Here is a 20937-nt window from a genome sequence, read left to right on the forward strand (position 1 = left end):
GATTAATGATGACTCTCATCTCTACTCTACGTCACAGAGACGTAGACTGGTGCCGTTTGAAAGCACCGAGGGTGGGGACACTTTCTATAATTATAATGTGTTTGGTTGTACAGTGCTTTTTATAATGATGTCGAGGATATCATGCTTTTCAATAGAAGAAGGAAGTTTGTTTTATTTAAGGACACCACTAGAGCACATTGATTAATTAATCATCGGCTATTGGATGTCAAACGTTTAGTAATTCTGACTCGTAGTCATCAGAGGAAACCCACTACATTTTCCCTAATGTAGCAAGAGATCTCTTATATGCACTTTACCACAGACAGAAAAGCACATACCACGGCCTTTGACCAGTTGTGGTGCACTGGTTGGAACAGGAAGAAACCCAACATAAGGTTGGTAGGTTATGGGTCCGCCTCCTGGCAACGGCTCCAACCCAGAGCGAGTTTAAAACGACTCAATGACTATGGGTAGGTGTAAGGCCGCTTCATCGACTTCTCTCTCATTAACCCATTGTCCTGGACAGACAGTCCAGATAGCTGAGGTGTTTGCCCAGGACACCATGTTTGAACTTTAATTGGATATAAGTAAGAAAGTAACCATAAATGAAATGAAATGTCTGACATTAGTAAGCGATGATATAGGACTATGATACGATATTACTGCTATAGGTAGTACTAAACCAACTTTTGATAGAGCATTTAATACCACAAGTCCTGTCATTGGTGATAAATGTTAATGTATTTGTTGTAAAAAATTATAAAATTTTATTTCATCTAGTACCACTGTGTCAGTTAACCTTGTGCTTGAAACATGTATGGGGTACCTGTAGAAAGAAGTACTCGAATTGTGTGCGGAACTAGGGTAGTCTTAGACGCTACCCGTTATCTCTGAAATGAGCAGCTTAACCCTCAATTTTGTTCTGATTTACTTTAAGGGTGAGGGGTGATAGTATTTATATCCGTGGTGTTTATGTCGATTGACATGCTGCATGTGTTACTAGTGTCGCCTATGGAATTTGATTTGGTGGCATACACCCTTTAAATAGCAGCTAACACGTTGCATATTGTCCTCTCTGCCTCTGTATCACAAAGCCTGGTAAGTTGCATTGTTGAACCGATGATAATATGCAAAGAGATTATAACGCTCGTTCGACGACAAAAGACGAAAATGTTCTCTTTGTGTCGAGGTGTGAAAACGGAGAGGGGCATGGAAGGGGGGATTGTTAATGAAATTACTTAAACAAGATGCCGACTTGTTGGGAAAAGGTCACTTGTCAGAGAATGGCGCTTTGGCTTTATTGGTTTCTGGAAGGAAACCTGGTTTGTCTTTGTGCGGGATCCTTCTAGCTTCAATCATGCAACATTTTCAATTTATTTACACGGCCCGGCGCGGTGGCTGTCGGGAGGACTCAGGGCAGTTATATTTTAATCATCTCCTTACACGCTCCTCTCGGCGCGGTCCGGGCACTAACACGGTTAGAGTGAAGAATCTACCTGGTACAATTACCACTTTAAATCAACGCACGTGCCAGCCGGTTTGGTTGTCTGTCGGGACGACATGCCTCCCTGTCTGTCCATCTATTTGTCTGCCTGTCCATCAGTCCATCCATCCATCCACCCATCCGTCCGTCCGTCCATCCATCAGTTCATCCATTCCACCTATATAACCCCACATCCATCCATTCCACCTATATAACCCCACATTCACCCATCCATCCATCCATCCATCCATCCATTCATACATCCGTCTATCCATCCATCCCACCTATATAAATACACATCGATCGATCCATCCTTATATCTATCTATCTATCTATCTATCTATCTATCTATCCACCCATCTATCTATCCATCCATTCTTCCATCCATCCATTCATCTATCCATCCATCCATACATCCATCCATCCCTCCATCCATTCATGGCTGTCCCGTCTCTCTGACAATCGCAAATATATGGCAACACATCCAGATTCTAGTGGACAAAATAACAACAACAATAAAGACAAATAAACCTTATGAATTTTCAGGATTAAAGAATATTCTACAAGCTCCAGAAAGTGTGATGTTCATAATTAAACATAATTAGAACCGACACTAACGGAGCATTTGCAGGTAACATGTAACACGTTATGACAACAAGAAATCATCTTCAATTAATGTATCTACAGACGACAGCAAATCCATAGATATACTTCGCAGACACAACCTTGTCCGAAACCTGCAATTACGCGCGTTTTACACTTCAGACAGCGCAAACACTTGATGTTAACCAAAGAGGCAAACACTCTCAAGGCAGTACCTGTCTCCTTTCGTTTAGAATATTAATATGAGAATTGGACGTATTAAGACTGGTGTAAACACAAATGTTTTTCTACTTACCAATGCATCGAGAGAGTAACAGAGACACATGTACAGAGGAGAGAGAGAGAGAGAGAGAGAGAGAGAGAGAGAGAGAGAGAGAGAGAGAGAGAGAGAGAGAGAGAGAGAGAGAGAGAGAGAGAGAGAGAGAGAGAGAGAGAGAGAGAGAGAGAGAGAGAGAGAGAGAGAGAGAGAGAGAAGGGGGGGGGGGGGGGAGGGAGGGAGGATGAGTTAAGCATTGGGCATAGATATACTAGTATAGTAGTTGAACCAATGGAACCTGCTTGGATTTTGTCTTTTCTTGTATTTGTACTTAAAGAAAAAAGACATTTAATGGGTAAAGAGGCAAAATTGATGAGTCTGTCCTTGGGATCACGACTACTGTTCTCGTAATCATTATTATTAAATGCCCTACTTTTTCCTACTTTAACCCTGCTCTAAGCAGAGACATTCCAATGAGCAGGACCAATTTCAGTAGCAGACACAACGGAATGGTTTACACAAGAGACGAAACAACAACACACGCACCCCAGTCAACAACACTACATCTCTAAATATCGGGCTTGCCTAAGGTGCTTGGGACGTGGGATCGAACCTCCTCGAGGGACCCATTGATTTTTCTTAACCAGTGCCTAAAGAATGGTATATCAACGGCTTTGGTATATGCTGTCCTGTCTGCTGTAAAGTGCATATAAAAGATCCCTGTCTGTTAACAGAAAAAAATGTAGCGGATTTCCACTGAAGACCACGTGCCAAAAACACAAAACGATTGACATCCAATAACCGATGATTAATTAATAAATTTGATCTAGTGGTGTCGTTAAACAGAACCTACGTAAACGCTGCCCAATAACGGCTTCAACCCGGGGTGAGTTTTTACTGACTACATTAACTTTTCTCTAGTTAAACAGTAAAATCCACACCTCGCCATGAACACAACTGAGGGGAGTGATTCATTGCTCGGCCTCCCATATCTTAGATTATGGGGAACGATTTAAAATATTGACATATAAATTTACACACTAAGGGAGCTAACAACTGCTCTCCTTGGGCTAATTTCAAGGGAGTGATTGGGAGCGGGAGTAAAAGCTCCCCTTAACTGGCGAGGTCTAAAACATTAATCATTAACCCTTGTTCTAGACAGAAAACTCAAAGGTGAGGTGTGTATGGCTAGGTCTTCGTTTTAGGAAGCGATCATAGCGCTAAGTTTACTTAAGTTGATTGAAAACATATTTTATTGCATATAATATACATACAATACATATACAAAAGGACTGGGCAGAAGTTATCTCCTAATTGCAAACCTTAAATTGTACAATAATGGCGACTGCAGTTTTCAATAAATAAGTCAATCCATCAATGAAAGTAAATGTTTGTGAAAAACTATTGAATAAACTGGAAGGACAGAAAAGAAAATGAAAAGAAATATGGGGTAGTTATGCATTTAAGGTGATCCTATCGCGAAGATGGCTTCGTAACATGGGTTCCAGAAGGATTTCTTGAATTTTAATTGTAAATAAGAACGGGTATATTATAATTAAATTGAAGAAATGAAATGCCCAAATTATTTTAAATAATGCATTCAGTTCTAAAACAAGCAACCCTAAATAGCGGACAGGTTCTATGTTCTAACGAATAATCAGGGACCAAAGAGAACGCCTTGTCTTATCATTATGATTCAACAATTCTGTTTTTCCAAGGAAAGGTACCACAGACCAAATAATAAATACAATTATTAGTCAGTAACAACAACAACAAAGAAGAAGAAATAAAGAGAGAAAAAATACAGACAGGAAAATCAAGAATAGGAATGGAATCTGATTTTAACAGAACAACATATATTGTTTCTTCAGTCGCTGTAATGAATCTCTTTTACTCAAGCAATATCTTTTATACACTTACTTACTAAGTATCAGTTTATTTAACTGGTTTCGTGCTTCCTTTACCCCAGAATCATTTTTAAATGAATCAATAAATGAACGAATAAATAAATAAAAATGAATAAATAAATGAACAAACAAATGAATGAATGAATGAATAATTGAATGAATAATAAAGATCTACAGTGAATAAAGTGATAATAATATCATGATTATACTATTCCATCATATAAGAGTACGGCATTAAATTGAAGTAGTGCGGAATCTGTTGGGGGAAAAAAGAGAAAGAAAACATCATCACCGTTAAATAACCACATTACATTTTTCTTTTCATCTTGTCCATCTAAACAAGAGTGGAAACGATACCAGGTTCCAACTACGTCAACGCCTAGAACACATCAACATCCAGTCACACGATTCCATCATGTTTTACGACATACCATAAACAAATCTGGAAACGGGAGTTCAGCTAAATGACATATTAGTAAATCTCATTACGGGAAGGTTGTTTATTGGCGGAACATCACGAGTGCCCCCGGTCGCCGTGTGTCCAGCAATACCAAATTGACGAGACAATTTACGACGATTGATTTAAATCATGCGAGAGTGTGCGATGATTGTATCTTTCATAATTATTCAAATCTCGGCGCACACCAGTTAGGACCGTATCTTAATCTGGTAGCTGGCCGAGATAAGTGGCAAGTAAATCGTGGAATTATTTCCAACATGCAGCCAGAAATGGGGAAATTAATTTGTGCTTACAATCACTGATTCGTGGGAAAAAACAAATCAATTCCACGCGATAATCTTCGACACGGCGTAAAGGAATGAAAAAAGAAAGCGGTCCGACAGCGCTTCTCCACACTTGACCGATCAGCTAATGCCCATTTCGCTTCTTGATATTATATGAAAGTAGATTAGCTCGTGCAGTGGACTGTAAACCAGTCTAATTAAAATGGCGTAGTAAACAAAATAACGCCTGCGTAATCAAGCAGAGACGATTAGTGGAATATTTGAATAATGTAACTAAGACTAACAGCGGTACGGAGACCCCAAGAAAGACATAGAATGGATTTTATTGCCCTGTTTACCAATCTATTTCCCCTCTGTTGAAAACTCTGGGTATTCCGAAGTGGACGTGCATTCATTAACGGGATTTATAAAAAGCTTTCACGCAGTTTGTCTGAACAAGCGGCCATCTCTTAGTGCTCTCTAAGTGCAGCTTTTCTCTAAGATGTCTGGTAGATTGCAAATTATTCACCTTAATATTCTCTTTGATAAAATAAATCAAATTATGTCTTTTTCAGAAGAAGGAAGTTGACTCAAAGGTCCCCAGGTTAGCAGTAAATCAACCAGAAACCTAGTTTGAAGTAAAGTGCTCGAAAATGGAAAGACCTCATCCTCATAAAAAAGAAATAAGAAAGATAGAAAAGAACATCACCAACCAAAGACACACCCCCCCCCCCCACCCCGCCTATATAACAAAAAGAAGTCAAAAAGGAGTAAAACAAAAAGCGAACCCAAACTCCCAAACAAACATCAATAAAACAACCCATATTATTTGGTTTAAGTAGCAGTGGTATTATATTCTTGCGGAACATACATTTTTATGCGTCTTTATATAGCATTCGCGTATTAAATATTTGTGTCCTGTCACAACTGAATTTCTGAGTTTCTAACACTTAAATGAACATTATATTAATATAAAGTTTGTAATACAAATTATTATGTCGATAAATACATTTGCGACTTCTTTAGATTCATTCATTTCAAATTGCTTGACAGTTGGTAGAAACATATCAACTGCCACGTACCCCCCCCCCCCCCCCCCCCCCCCCCCCCCCCCCCCCCCCCCCCCCCTCCCACACACACCTATATTTAGCTATTACAAACATCAGGATGACCACGAATGAATTGAACATAAAAATACATGTATTAAACTTCGGTTTTTGTTTTGTAATTGTAATGATTTTAAAAGGCTACTTTAGCTCCGGTATTTCCATTTAAATGTAATGGTAAAAGGTACATAGTACGCTGTTTATACTTAAGTAATAGAAACTATTGTTTCTTGCTATCAAAACTCAGTGGGCTTTTTAATATTGGCATTATTTTTGTAAACTTTCAACTACACCATAACTGCATTAAATACATTTGATAGAATACTACCTTTATCACTAATAGCACTAAAGAGCATATTTCCAAAATGCGAGCAGAACGTAGATAGCAAAAATAAAGGTGTTTAATGTACCAAACTATTGTTAATAAATGCCAATGACACGGTAACTGCAAAATTCGACCTTGTGCTTGAGGAAAGAAACCCGCTCGTGCCGTATACACTAATAGCACAGACCTCGCCTTTTAACGGGAGCTATCATTCTTACTATTACTCCCTTGAGACTAGTTCAAGGAGAGTAATTTTTTTTTATCTCCCTTAAGGTATGGTAATATCTTAAATGGCTTCACGTAATCTAAGTTAGAGGAGTTTTATTCATTCACCTCAATGCGCCGAAATTATATTATATTAATAATTAATATTAGTTAGAAATGTTAATATTTCTCTTTAAGGGCGCAGTCAAAATTTATTAACCCCAATTTTCCCCTCTTTTATACTTTTGGTGTTAATATTCAAAATTTCAAAATTGACCGTATTTGATAGGTTATCCCTATCCCGAGTCAGACCCCGATCCTATCGGAGGCCGGACTTGGGATAGGCGTGTTCGAAACCCTAGTGGTATATGGACACGTTAAATTAGTTATTAAGCTAAGCTCACCTCAATTTTTTTTTTCAACTCGAGATCTGTTTTGTTTGTTTTGCTTTCTATATAACGACACCACTAGAACACGTTGGTTTATGTATCATCGTCTTTTTGGTAATTTTGACATAATATTATAGTTTTAAAGAGGAAATAAACTACAATTTTCCATTATCAGCAAGGGATATTTTATATGCACAATCCCACAGATAGGATAACACATACCACGGCCTTTGATATACCAATCGTCGTGCACTGACTGATACGAGAAATAGTCCCATGGGCCCACTAATGGGGATCGATCTCGGTATCACTATGGTAATATATTATATGGTTTTATCACTCCCCTCAATTTCTTTCGCGTCGAGGGGCGGGACGTAGCCCAGTGGTAAAGCGTTCGTTGGATGCGCGGTCGGTCTAGGATCGATCCCCGTCAGTGGACCCATTGAGCTATTTCTCGTTCCAGCCAGTGCTCCACAACTGGTGTAACAAAGGCCGTGGTATGTACTATCCTGTCTGTGGGTTGGTGCATATAAAAAATCCCTTGCTGTTAATCAAAAAGAGTAGCCCATGAAGTGGCGACAGCGGGTTTCCTCTCTCAATATCTTTGTGGTCCGTAACCATATGTCTGACGCCATATAACCGTAAATAAAATGTGTTGAGTGCGTCGTTAATTAAAACATTTCCTTCCTTCCTTCCTTTCACGTCGAGAACTATAAAATGTCATATTCTGGAGATGTGCGGGTTTGTGTACTCACAAATTATACAGCAGTATGTCAGGCAACCAGATCTTCTCGGCAGGAACCCGGATGTCAGAAATGTTGTCATAGTCGGCTTCATTCCACGTGAGTAACATGTCACGCCATTGCTAAAAGAAAAGACGGATGTAAATGTTGGGACATAAATGTTAAATAAATAACCACACAACAAGAACCAAATCCACAGAATGCAAAATGATAATAATTTCAGGATATCGCATTAAAAATGTCACTCCCACCCCCATAATTATACTGCTTATAAGCGTTTAATGCTTACATATTATAGCATGAGTGAGAGCGATATTTTAGATGGTTTGTTTTGTTTGTTGTTTTATTCATGAAAATATATGCGCGTGTTGTGTATTGGCATATACAAATACATAACCAAACCAATTGGGCACACGTTGTGTCTATTCACCGTCAGACAGACAGGATAACACATACCATGACCTTAATTTAAAATTATAAAATTATGGAAACACTTTTTAAAATGTAAACAATTAAAAGCTTACAAAACTAAAAGAAAAAGAAAAGTTAAACAAATTAAAATAAAGGAAAAAATATATATAAAGAGGAAAGAAAAAAAGAGTTAAATATGAAAAACCGAAAAAGATAAAGAAAGAAAGTAAAACGTAGAAAAACGAAACCCCCAAAAGCCGCCCCCCCCCCCAAAAAAAAAAGCCCAGAAAAAAGTCCAACTCTTTAAAACGTTTTTGTCTAAGAAAAACTGAATAATTTATTATAAATACCAAAGTGTATTAAATACACTCGATCTCCCAAAAAGAGGTATATCACACTTTTCAACACCAATTGTAATAAAATAATAATATAACAAAAACATAATAAAGTCTATTTCTAAAACACTAACTACGTATACCATTCCGATTACAAACAAGTAAGACCTTTTCTGTTTGTTGTGATATCGCGTCTTTGAGACAAGTACAATTAACTACTGTCATTTCTCAGAGGACGTAGTCGACAGTCTTCACTCCGTGTCTGGAGCTCTCCAGTTATTAATGTCAAGTACGCCTTTCAGCAACGTAATGAAAACATATCAATCACGTCAAATTATTGTCTTCCTATATCATTTATTGAGTCAGGTGTCGCATAGTCAAGTGGTCACTTGATGTGATGCGTAAAATAAAAATCACTTATATTTTCTTTTCTGACGATTTCAAGCGTTTAGAATGCTGTGTGCCTTTTGAAATCTTTTTGACAGATGAATCATTTAAGAATTATTATAGCATTCAAAAACGTAGTTTTTGGTATGGATGTAGGTGTGTGTCAACCACCTAGAATATTCGGATTTAAAAAAAAAAAAAAATATGCTGCTAAGATAAAATGTGAAATTTAAATTTTAAAGTACCAACCCATAAGAATGCATTGAAAAATTTACATCTTATTTCTGTATACAACGTACGTTTTAAATCCTCTAAGTTTTGCAAAATGTATGAATGTGAGTTACCTGCGCTTGCACAGAAGTATAAATACATATTTATTTATAATGACCGTTGATGTTCATCGACTACATTCATTACTTCGTAAGTTTCGAGTCTTTGGAGATTAATATTTGGTATTACTGAAGTCAATAACAAATCTTATTATATAACATTTAGTGAAATATCTTAAAATATCAGTGAAATAAAAGTGTTATCAATCACTCAGTGACGATAACACATTTTAGAGTGAAATTTTCACTAGTTCACTCTAAAATGTGTTATTGTCACTGTAGAAAGTGTTATCTTCACTGTAAGAAGGCCGGAACTATTTTGCTGCTGGCATTTTAAAAATAAAGGTAAATTGCCAAAAGTTATATAACAAATAGAAAATTTAATGTTTTATTTGTGTCAAATATGATTTATATCTCATCTCGTGAAGTTTGCAATCATATCACATTCGTCGAGCAAACGCGACTCGTGAGATATGATTGCAAACTTCACTCGATGAGATATAAGTCATATTTGACAACAAAAAAACCCCCATGAAATATCCACTAGGTAGAAAGCGCTAACATAAAACTAACTCCCTCCCAATTCATTATAGGATATTTTCTTGAATTTCTGAATGAAATTATCTGTACATGTTAACGAAATGTGAATATAAAAAATTTCCATTCCCATTTATGTGTATGAATAAACATGTCTTTTCAGACAAAACTATCGAACGAGTTTATATCTAGAAATCGGAGATTTAGGCACAAAAGGAACTGTATCACAAACCAAAAGTTATTAGTTTATACTTAGTTTCGTGATTATATGTCCAATTAAGGTTCAAGCAGGCTGTCCTGGGCAAACACCTCATGTATCGGATCTGTTTGTCGTGAACATTGGTTAGTTTTGTTAGTGGTTATTAGTGAGGGAGAAGGCGGTGTAGTGGCGATAAACCTTCCCATTAAGTATTTATACTCACTCTGGGCAAACACCTCATGTATCGGATCTGTTTGTCGTGAACATTGGTTAGTTTTGTTAGTGGTTATTAGTGAGGGAGAAGGCGGTGTAGTGGCGATAAACCTTCCCATTAAGTATTTATACTCACTCTGGGCAAACACCTCATGTATCGGATCTGTTTGTCCTGAACATTGGTTAGTTTTGTTAGTGGTTATTAGTGAGGGAGAAGGCGGTGTAGTGGCGGTAAACCTTCCCATTAAGTATTTATACTCACTCTGGGCAAACACCTCATGTATCGGATCTGTTTGTCCTGAACATTGGTTAGTTTCGTTAGTGGTTATTAGTGAGGGAGAAGGCGGTGTAGTGGCGATAAACCTTCCCATTAAGTATTTATACTCACTCTGGGCAAACACCTCATGTATCGGATCTGTTTGTCCTGAACATTGGTTAGTTTTGTTAGTGGTTATTAGTGAGGGAGAAGGCGGTGTAGTGGCGATAAACCTTCCCATTAAGTATTTATACTCACTCTGGGCAAACACCTCATGTATCGGATCTGTTTGTCCTGAACATTGGTTAGTTTTGTTAGTGGTTATTAGTGAGGGAGAAGGCGGTGTAGTGGCGGTAAACCTTCCCATTAAGTATTTATACTCGCTCTGGGCAAACACCTCATGTATCGGATCTGTTTGTCCTGAACATTGGTTAGTTTTGTTAGTGGTTATTAGTGAGGGAGAAAGCGGTGTAGTGGCGGTACACATTCCCATTATGTATTTATACTCACTCTGGGTGCAAGCCGGTACTAATCAATCAACCATTTGACTCCACTGAAGGTTAAAGCACGACTGTCTTGGGCACATTCTCCTAGATTCCCCGGTGGATGTGTCCAAGCCAGGAGCCGATATCTGTTGCGAACCCACTATAGGTAGCACTAAACCAAATAATTTGGCTGGGTCAAAGTTCAAGGTGCACCGAACTTTTGATAGAGAAGTTAACACCACAAGTCCTGTGATTGGTTATAAATGTGAGTGTGTTGGTTGTAAAAAAAAAAGATAAAAGTTTCATCTGGGCTAAAAGTTTATGCAATTTTATTTCATTTAGTACCACTGTGCCATGTAGCCTTGTGCTTGAAACATGTATGGGGTACCGGTACAAAAAGTACTCCAATTTTGTGCGAAACTAGGGGTGTTGTAAAAATATGAGCCATGAAAGGTACCATTTCTTCAGTTAATGCTTTGAGGTATGGGTTGTAGTACTGATATTTATGGGTCATAGTTTGGTAGATATATTGCATATAGTGTTTTTAATCACAAACGTTAACATGGTCGCCTATGGGCTTTTATTTGGTATAGTCATACCTACACAGCGTAATGACAAAACTGCTACATAGTTGAGAAGCTACTGGGGGCATCTAAAGTGTCTACCAAAAATGATGGGATTTTATTTGGTATAGTCATACCTATACCACAGAGGCCGAGAAAGAACAGTATAATCTTTTTAGGGTATAATTAATTTTACTTTATGGTCAACCAAAATAAATCAGGTTCCATTCGTTGCCATCGGCAACTAGACTGTCACGGGATTGTTGGGCATCTGACATTAATTCAAAGCTACGGTCCCAGCACTGTTCCCACTGACGCCGGCTGTACACCGGTTCCGTATATCACAATTAGTTGGAGTTGGTTTCAGATTGGAACCACTTCAGTGCATGGAACACAATTAGGTATTTGATCGACACACAAGCGGACTTGAGCAAACTGAAGAAACCATTACCCCAATCGACGTACAGTCACTTGTAATTGAAGAATTCGACGCAAGGCATAACGGCCTCGGTGGTGTACAGGTTAAGCCATTAGACGTATATAAGGCTGGTAGGTACTGGGTTCGCCTCCTGGTACCTGATCCCACCCAGAACTAGGTTAACGACTCAGTAGGTCACTACCCCCCCCCCCCCCCCCCTCTCTCTCTCTCTCTAACTACTAATCTCAAACCCTCTGTCCCGGACAGACAGTCCAGATAGCTGAGGTGTGTGTCCAGGACAGCGTGCTTGAACCTTAATTGGATATAGGCACGCAAATAACTACACATAGATGAATGAATGCTTCCATGTTGTAGGTCAGTGGTTAGAGAGCTCGCGCGAGGTACCTTGGATCGATTGTCATTGGTGGATCAACTGAGATATTTTTCGTTTTAACACATTTCGTTAGGTACTAGATTGAAAACATAATTTAGTGCATATAATATATAGGTGCAAAAGGGATGAATGAATCAATGAATGTTTAACGACACACCCGCACGGAAAATACATCGGCTATTGCTTGTCAAACTATGGTAAATGCAAACAGTAAGTGATGAACATCATCAAGTTAAAAACCGGCTTCGATGGCGTCGTGGTTAGGTCATCGGTCTACAGGCTGGTAGGTACTGGGTCCGGATCCCAGTCGAGGCATGGGATTTTTAATCCAGATACCGACTCCAAACCCTGAGTGAGTACTCCGCAAGGCTCAATGGGTAGGTGTAAACCACTTGCATCGACCAGTGATCCATAATTGGTTCAACAAAGGCCATGGTTTGTGCTATCCTGCCTGTGGGAAGCGCAAATAAAAGATCCCTTGCTGCTAATCGGAAAGAGTAGCCCATGTAGTGGCGACAGCGGGTTTCCTCTTAAAATCTGTGTGGTCCTTAACCATATGTCTGACGCCATATAACCGTAAATAAAATGTGTTGAGTGCGTCGTTAAATAAAACATTTCTTTTTTCATCAAGTTAAAAATTCATGGTACAAAAGGAATGCGCACAATATATCCAACTTACGAGGCCCTCTCCTAATTACAAACATATTAAATTTGACAATAAAGCCGACTGCATTTTTTCAATAAATAAATCAATCAATACTTGGATCAAACAGGTAGAAACATATTTAATATATGTATACATGTATTATATTTTCGTTGTGTTCTTAAATTTGTTGACCACACTGTTCCACGAATTACACGAAAATTATCTCACACAACGGGTCTGAATACTGCGGTGGCGCAGTGGTTAAGCTATCGGAATACTGGCTGGTAGGTACAGGGTTCGCAGCCCGGTACCGGCTCCCACCCAGAGCGAGTTCTTAAGGGCTCAATGAGTAGATGTAAGGCCACTAAACCCTCTTCTCTCTCACTAACCACTAACCAACTAACATCTGACCCACTGTCCTGGGCAGACAGCCCAGATAGCTGAGGTGTGTGCCCAGGACAGCGTTGAAATGAAAAGAGTAGGCCATGGAGTGGTGTAAGCGGGTTTCCTCCCTCATTACCTGCACAGTCCTTAACCATATCACCAAAGCCATATTTTTGTAAATAAAAATGTGCTCAATGCATCTTTATAAAACATTTCTTCGATATCTGCCAAGTTTTCCCCATGTAATACCACGGCAAAGAGAATTCTGATATTATCCAGATGTAACATCGAGCTGAATTTCGTTACTTCCAAATCTTATTTTGCGCAATTTATTTAAACATAATGATGAAACACTGCGCATTTTAAAGGAGGTAATTACAAATGAGGTAATATATAGGTAGTGATGCATCAAGTGAAAAACAGCCAGGAATCGCGCTACGTGTTAGACGAATTGGTCTCTCCTTTCCATGATTGATGCAGCGTAATTCAATTAACGTGTCTGAGAAACGATGCTGCGACAATATGTGCAGGAAAGGAAATAAATATTTAATATCGCCACAATTAACATAGATCATATGTTCAGTATCGCCAAGACACAGGTAGTTAGATACGAAACCGGCTTCAGCACGCATGTATATGCAGCTGTTTTTATAATGGTTTTAAACTTTTTTATATATATAAATGAATGCATGTATTAGTGGGTGTACACATGTATGTGTATATATGCGTATATATATATATATATATATATATATACATGCGTGTATATATGTGTATACTGGTACCAATACTTTACATACTTCATGCCATGTGACTAGATAATTAAGTTCTTGTAATGACAACTCTTGCTTACTGATAAGAATACTTGCTGTACCAATGTCAATATTTCACGTCTTGATTCAGTTACTTCGTGTACCGGTAGCAGTATTTCACATACCGCATAACGTGGGACAGGATCCCAGTATTTCAAATACTTCATTCAAATGCATGGGACTGGGTACTGGTGTATTAGTATCAGTGCGTCATATACTGATACCCACCTCGCTACACTAGATTAGATACACACGTACTGATACCAGTACTTCATATACAATATACCTCACACCACGAGACTGGATACACACGTACTGATACCAGTACTTCATATACAGTATACCTCACACCACGAGACTGGATACTTACGTAGTGATACTAGTACTTCATATACAATACATCTCACACCACGGGACTGGATACGTACGAAGTGATATCAGTACTTCATATACAATATATCTCACATCACGGGACAGTATACTTGCGTACTGATATCAGTACTTCATATACAATATACCTCACAAAATGAGTACTGGATATTTACGTACTTATACCAGTACGTCTTATGCAATATACCTCACAACACGGGACTGGATACGTACGTACTGATACGAGTACTTCATATACAATACACCTCACACCACGAGACTGAATACTTAAGTGGTGATACTAGTACTTCATATACAATACATCTCACACCACGGGACTGAATACGTACGAAGTGATATCAGTACTTCATATACAATATATCTCACATCATGGGACAGTATACTTGCGTACTGATATCAGGACTTCGTATGCAATATATCTCACACCACGAAAATGTCTACTTACGTACTTATACCACTACTTACATGTATATAATATATTTCACACCACGGAGCTGGATATGTACATACTGATACCCGTACGTCACATACAATATACGAGTATATCATACCATGGGACTGGATACGTATGTACCGATACAAGTACATTGTACTTCATATACAATATACCTCACACCACGGGACTGGATACTTACGTATTTATACCAGTACTTCGTATACAATATACCTCACACCACGGTTACTGGATACTTACGTAGTGATATCAGTACTTCATATACAATATACCTCACACCATGGGTACTGGCTACCTACGTACTTATACCAGTACTCCATATACAATATATCTCACACCATGGGACAGGATACTTACGTGCTTGTATCACTACTTAATATACAATATAGCTCACACCACGGTACTGGATACGTACGTACTGATACTAGTATCCCATATACAACATACCTCACACAACGGGACTGGATACCTAATTACTGAAACTAGTACTTTATATACCGCATTGACAACTACTACAATATACGTCATACCAATGGGGGCGGGACGTAGCCCAGTGCTAAAGCGTTCGCTTGATGCGCGGTCGGTCTGGGAACGATTCCCGTCGGTGGGCCCATTGGGGTATTTCTCGCTCCAGCCAGTGCACCTCGACTTCATGTTACTGGATAATTGAGTCCTTGTACTGATAACTGTTACTTACTGATAAGAGTACTACTGATACCAACTAGATATTCACGCATCGATACCAGATGTTCATATACAATATACCACACACCACGGGTACTGGATACCTACGTACCGATACCAGATGTTCATATACTATATACCACACACCACGGGTACTAGATACCTACGTACCGATATCAGATGTTCATATACAATATACCACACACCACGGGTACTGGATACCTACGTACCGATACCAGATGTTTATATACTATATACCAGACACCACGGGTACTGGATACCTACGTACCGATACCAGATGTGTATATACTATATACCACACACCACGGGTATTGGATACCTACGTACCGATACCAGATGTTCATATACTATATACCACACACCACGGGTATTGGATACCTACGTACCGATACCAGATGTTCATATACTATATACCACACACCACGGGTACTGAATACCTACGTACCGATACCAGATGTTCATATACTATATACCACACACCACGGGTACTGGATATCTACGTACCGATACCAGATGTTCATATATAATATACCACACACCACGGGTACTGGATACCTACGTACCGATACCAGATGTTCATATACAATATACCACACATCACGGATACTGGATACCTACGTACTGATACAAACTGGATACCTACGTACTGATACAAATTGGATAGCTACGTACTGGCATCAACTGGATACTTACGTACTGATACCAGATGTTCATTTTGAGGATCTGGTTCTTCTCGTCGACGTCGAGTATCTGGATAAGCGTCACGCCGAAGTTGACGGTGATGCTGTCGGAGGTGTTGACGACGGGCCGACCCTCCTTGCCCTGGTCGATGTAGCGACTCAACAGCTTCTTCACCAACTGCTTCTCCTTCGAGGTGATATTGATGTGGTCCAGGCTGTCAGCTGAAATTGGAAGAGAGTTGGTGGGGTTTTAACGGCACCACTAGAGGACATTGGTTTATTAATCATCGGCAGTCTCAAAGTAACATAATGACCAAAAATATTTATTCACTTTCGGTGCCATAGGTTCGAGTCCCAGCAACGGCATGGGACAATTTGTGAGACCAGAAAGGATTTAATTATCCCCTGCGCTAGTGCGTTAATATCTATGTATGTAACAGTCAACCTCGACATACATACACTATATAGATATTCATACATCAATACATACTAACCAGTGCCAGGTCTGCCCACTGTTTCATGCACGTAAGCGGGATCGACCGCGTAGATTGCACGCCCCATGCATGTGGTTGAGTTAAAGAACATCCTTTTTACGGATGCTTCGATAGCTCAGAGCGCATCGTGGTTAGTCTCGCAATTTGCGGGCGATTTGGTGCCACAGGCATGGGACAATTTGTGAGACCAGAAAGGATTTAATTATCCCTGCGCCAGTGCCCTTGTGCCAGTGCCCCTGCGCCAGTGCGTTAATATCTATGTATGTAACAGTCAACCTCGACATACATACAATATATAGATATTCATACATCAATACATACATACATACATACATACATGCATACATACATACATACATGCATACATGCATGCATACATACATACATACATACATACATACATACATATACATACATACATACATACATACATACATACATATATATATATATATATATATATATATATATATATACATTTATGTATGTATGTATGTATATATATACACACACACACACACACACACACACAAAGTTTGTTTTATTTAACGACACCACTAAAACATTAATGTATTAATAATCAGCTATTGAATGCCACATATTTAGTAATTTTGACTTATAGTCTTAAAGAGGAAACCAGCTACATTTGTGTTTTTTCAATTATTATAAAGATATCTTTTTTATCCACCACCCCTAAAGACAGGGCAGCACATATCACGGCATTTGATGTACCAGGCGTGGTGTTCTGGCTGGAACGAGGAGTTGTCAGGAAGTTTATTTTATTCATATATTTAGAAATGGAAAAGCAACAAAAACAAACACAACTAGAGCACAGCGATTTATTAATCATCGACTATTAAATGACAAACGTTTGGTAATTTTGAAATATAGTCTTCGAGACGAAACCCGCTACATTTTATTAATCATCGACTATTAAATGACAAACGTTTGGTAATTTTGAAATATAGTCTTCGAGACGAAACCCGCTACATTTTTGTTTTCAATTAGAAGCAAGAAATCTTTTATATGCACCATCCTAAAGACAGGATAACACATACCACTGTCATTGATATACCAATCGTGGTGCACTGGTTGGAACAAGCAGTTGGAAGATCACATTTATTAGAAAATGTATTTTATTTATATATTTAGAAAGAGAAAAACAACAAAACAAAACAAAACAAAACAACAAAACGAAACAAAACAAAACAACAACAACAACAACGACAACAACAAAAACAACAAACAAAGGAAAGAAACTTAAAGGAAGAAAACAAACGAATACAGTTTGTGTTGACAGTAAAAGATGTCGATAAGACCTTGTATTTAATATATTTTTAAAATGTAAAATATAGTTTTAAAATGTAAAAAAACCCATACAAAAACGGGTGAAGAATGCCTTTGATAAAAAGAGAAACTATCGATTGTTTAGGACATTTATTTAATTTACATATTTAAAAAGACGAAACCAAAAGAAAAACAAACGTGTGATAAGAAAGATGTTGCGTTGATCTTATTCAAGCTGTCAGCTGCCGTTAAGAGAATTCCTTTATGAAGACATTTATTTAATTTATATTTTAAGAAAAAGAAACAAGAAAAATAATGCTGGTGATAAGAAGAATATAAGTAGGTTTTTAGACATTTATTTAATTTATTATTTATGAAAAAAAACCCACACACACAAAAGAAGAAAAAAAAGAAGAAAGAAATGTTTTATTTAACGACGCACTCAGCACATTTTATTTACGGTTATATGGCGTCAGACATACGGTTAAGGACCACACAGATTTTGAGAGAAAACCCGCTGTCGCCACTTCATGGGCTACTCTTTCCGATTAGCAGCAAATGATCTTTTATTTGCGCTTCCCACAGGCAGGATAGCACAAACCATGGCCTTGGCTGAACCAGTTATGGATCACTGGTCGGTGCAAGTGGTTTACACCTACCCATTGAGCCTTTCGGAGCACTCCTCAGGGTTTGGAGTCGGTATCTGGATTAAAAATCCCATGCCTCGACTGGGATCCGAACCCAGTACCTACCAGCCTGTTTACCGTTGGCCTAACCACGACGCCACCGAGGCCGGTACAAAAGAAGAATGCTTCTGACAGGAAAGAGGTCACGTTGATCTTATACAAGGTGACAGCGGCAATTGGAAGGTCAAGAAAAAGTTAAAGTTTGTTTTGTTTAACGACACCACTAGAGCACATTGATTTATTAATCATCGACTATGGATGTCAGACATTTGGTAATACTGACATATAGTCTTAGAGAAGAAACCTGCTATATTTGTTTCCATTAATAGCAAGTGATTTTTTATATACACCATCCCTCAGACATGATAACACATACCACGGCCTTCGTGGTGAACTGGCTAGAACAAGAAATAGCCCAATGGGACCACCGACGGGCATCGATCCTAGACCGACCGCGCATCAATGCTTTACCACAGGGCTACGTTCTGTCCCACACAAAACGAAATACAAACACAAGACATTACAGTTTGATACAAAAACGACCACACATTTCTTACTGATTAAAGGAAACATTTTGTTTGCGTTACATCTCTGGCAACTAATAAAATGACCATGGCAACTATATACGGAAATAAAGATGTCTACACGGCATTTTGGACGGTCAGATCAGGTCATATGTTTTAACGTGTACATTCAGAACAAGCTGTTGTAGCAGACGCCTGTCATGGGCGCAGATGTGGACTTTTGCCAGCCCCTCCGCCCAGGACAGGAACAGGTTTGGGGTTGGTGGGAGAGGAGGTCGCCTGCGTTGGCATGTGCAAGAGAGCACAAGCAGCCCTACCAGGGTCGAGCGGACGAGGGTTGGTTTTGGTGCTATTGAATTTGCAAATATTCCGTAGGCATAAAGCCAAATAGATAGTATTGCGTAATGTCTTGCATGTAATTTTGACGCATACTTTAAAATGGTTCATCAAAATTGAAAATTGAGCTAGTTGGTTGATTTGACTTGAATTGCTGGAATTGTGGACGGTCCTTTTGCAGTTAATGTCTGCGGGAGAAGTCTAATTTGTCAGTATTACAAATGTAAATAATTAATTCAGAAAAATGACACAGAAAATTGAAAGTTCCACGGCAAAGTAAATGCCGCAGAAAACTGAAAACACCGCGGCAATCTCCATTGCATCGCTAATTGCCGTGATTAACTGCCAGGGTCACATTTATGTATTTATGTACATGGACAATATATCTTTATTGTGTTCGTCGCTTAGATTACTTTTACCATTTAAAAGCAACTGTGAACTTATAGGCTGAAATCTTTTGCAACGAATTCCAGAAAACGCGTCTTTCCTTTCATATAAAAATATGCAATAATAAAGTGAAAATTATTTTCAAAATGTTGTCCACAACTACACTAGTTAACTCCAACTGGATACAAGTCTGCTTTTAAAATCACTACATCTGTGTGTATTATTATTATTATTATTATTATTATTATTTTAAATTAATATGTTTTGACAATTTCGATTTTTAGCTAGCAGGTCATTCCAAAGTTTGATTGTTGAATGGATAAATGACGACTGCAGTAAACTGGTTCTAGCAGAAACAAAGATATATGTTATTACGATTTCTCAGCAAGTAACGGATTTTGTTTCTTCAACTGTTTGTGGATACACAGCATCATAAAATCAGGAGCCATTCCATTCAGTATGTTAAATAATGTGCACAGAGATTTGAATTTACGTCTCAATGTAATGTAATACAAAGACTTTCTATATGCAAATTTACAGACAGACCCGTGGAATGTCATTGGTAAGAATAGAAGCTGTCGATTATTAAATCATTTGATCTAGTTACATTTTTAAAAAGAAAGCAAGGTATGAAGAAAATAGGTTTGCATATTTAGCTGATAAAAAGGAACGCAAGGAGAACACTACTTCTTTTACCCTGGAATGACATTTTCTACATCTAAACCTGTCGTATTAAGCTAAAATCTAATCGTAAACTTTTTTTCACTCCAAAAGAACATTGCTCATTTTTCAAACCATGCTCTTTGAATTCTCAATGGAATGACAGAGATTTTAACGTGTGTGTTTTTTGGCATGTCTTTTATCATAAACTGTTTGAAAGAAAGTT

General features: G+C 38.3%; 1 protein-coding gene across 1 annotated transcript in view; it reads right to left on the minus strand.

Moving 5' to 3' along the window:
- Positions 1-19619, minus strand: part of LOC121379543 (neuronal acetylcholine receptor subunit alpha-2-like) — a 61126-nt gene extending 41507 nt beyond the window's left edge. The window contains exons 1-3 of the mRNA XM_041508186.1: positions 19553-19619; positions 16351-16559; positions 7752-7861 (exon numbers count right to left, since the gene is read on the minus strand). Coding sequence (XP_041364120.1) covers positions 7752-7861; positions 16351-16559; positions 19553-19619 — 386 coding nt within the window. The remainder of the gene's footprint in view (positions 1-7751; positions 7862-16350; positions 16560-19552) is intronic.
- Between the last annotated feature and the right edge of the window lie 1318 nt (positions 19620-20937).

Source organism: Gigantopelta aegis, chromosome 8 (genome assembly GCF_016097555.1).
Source record: "Gigantopelta aegis isolate Gae_Host chromosome 8, Gae_host_genome, whole genome shotgun sequence".
NCBI lineage: Eukaryota > Metazoa > Mollusca > Gastropoda > Neomphalida > Peltospiridae > Gigantopelta > Gigantopelta aegis.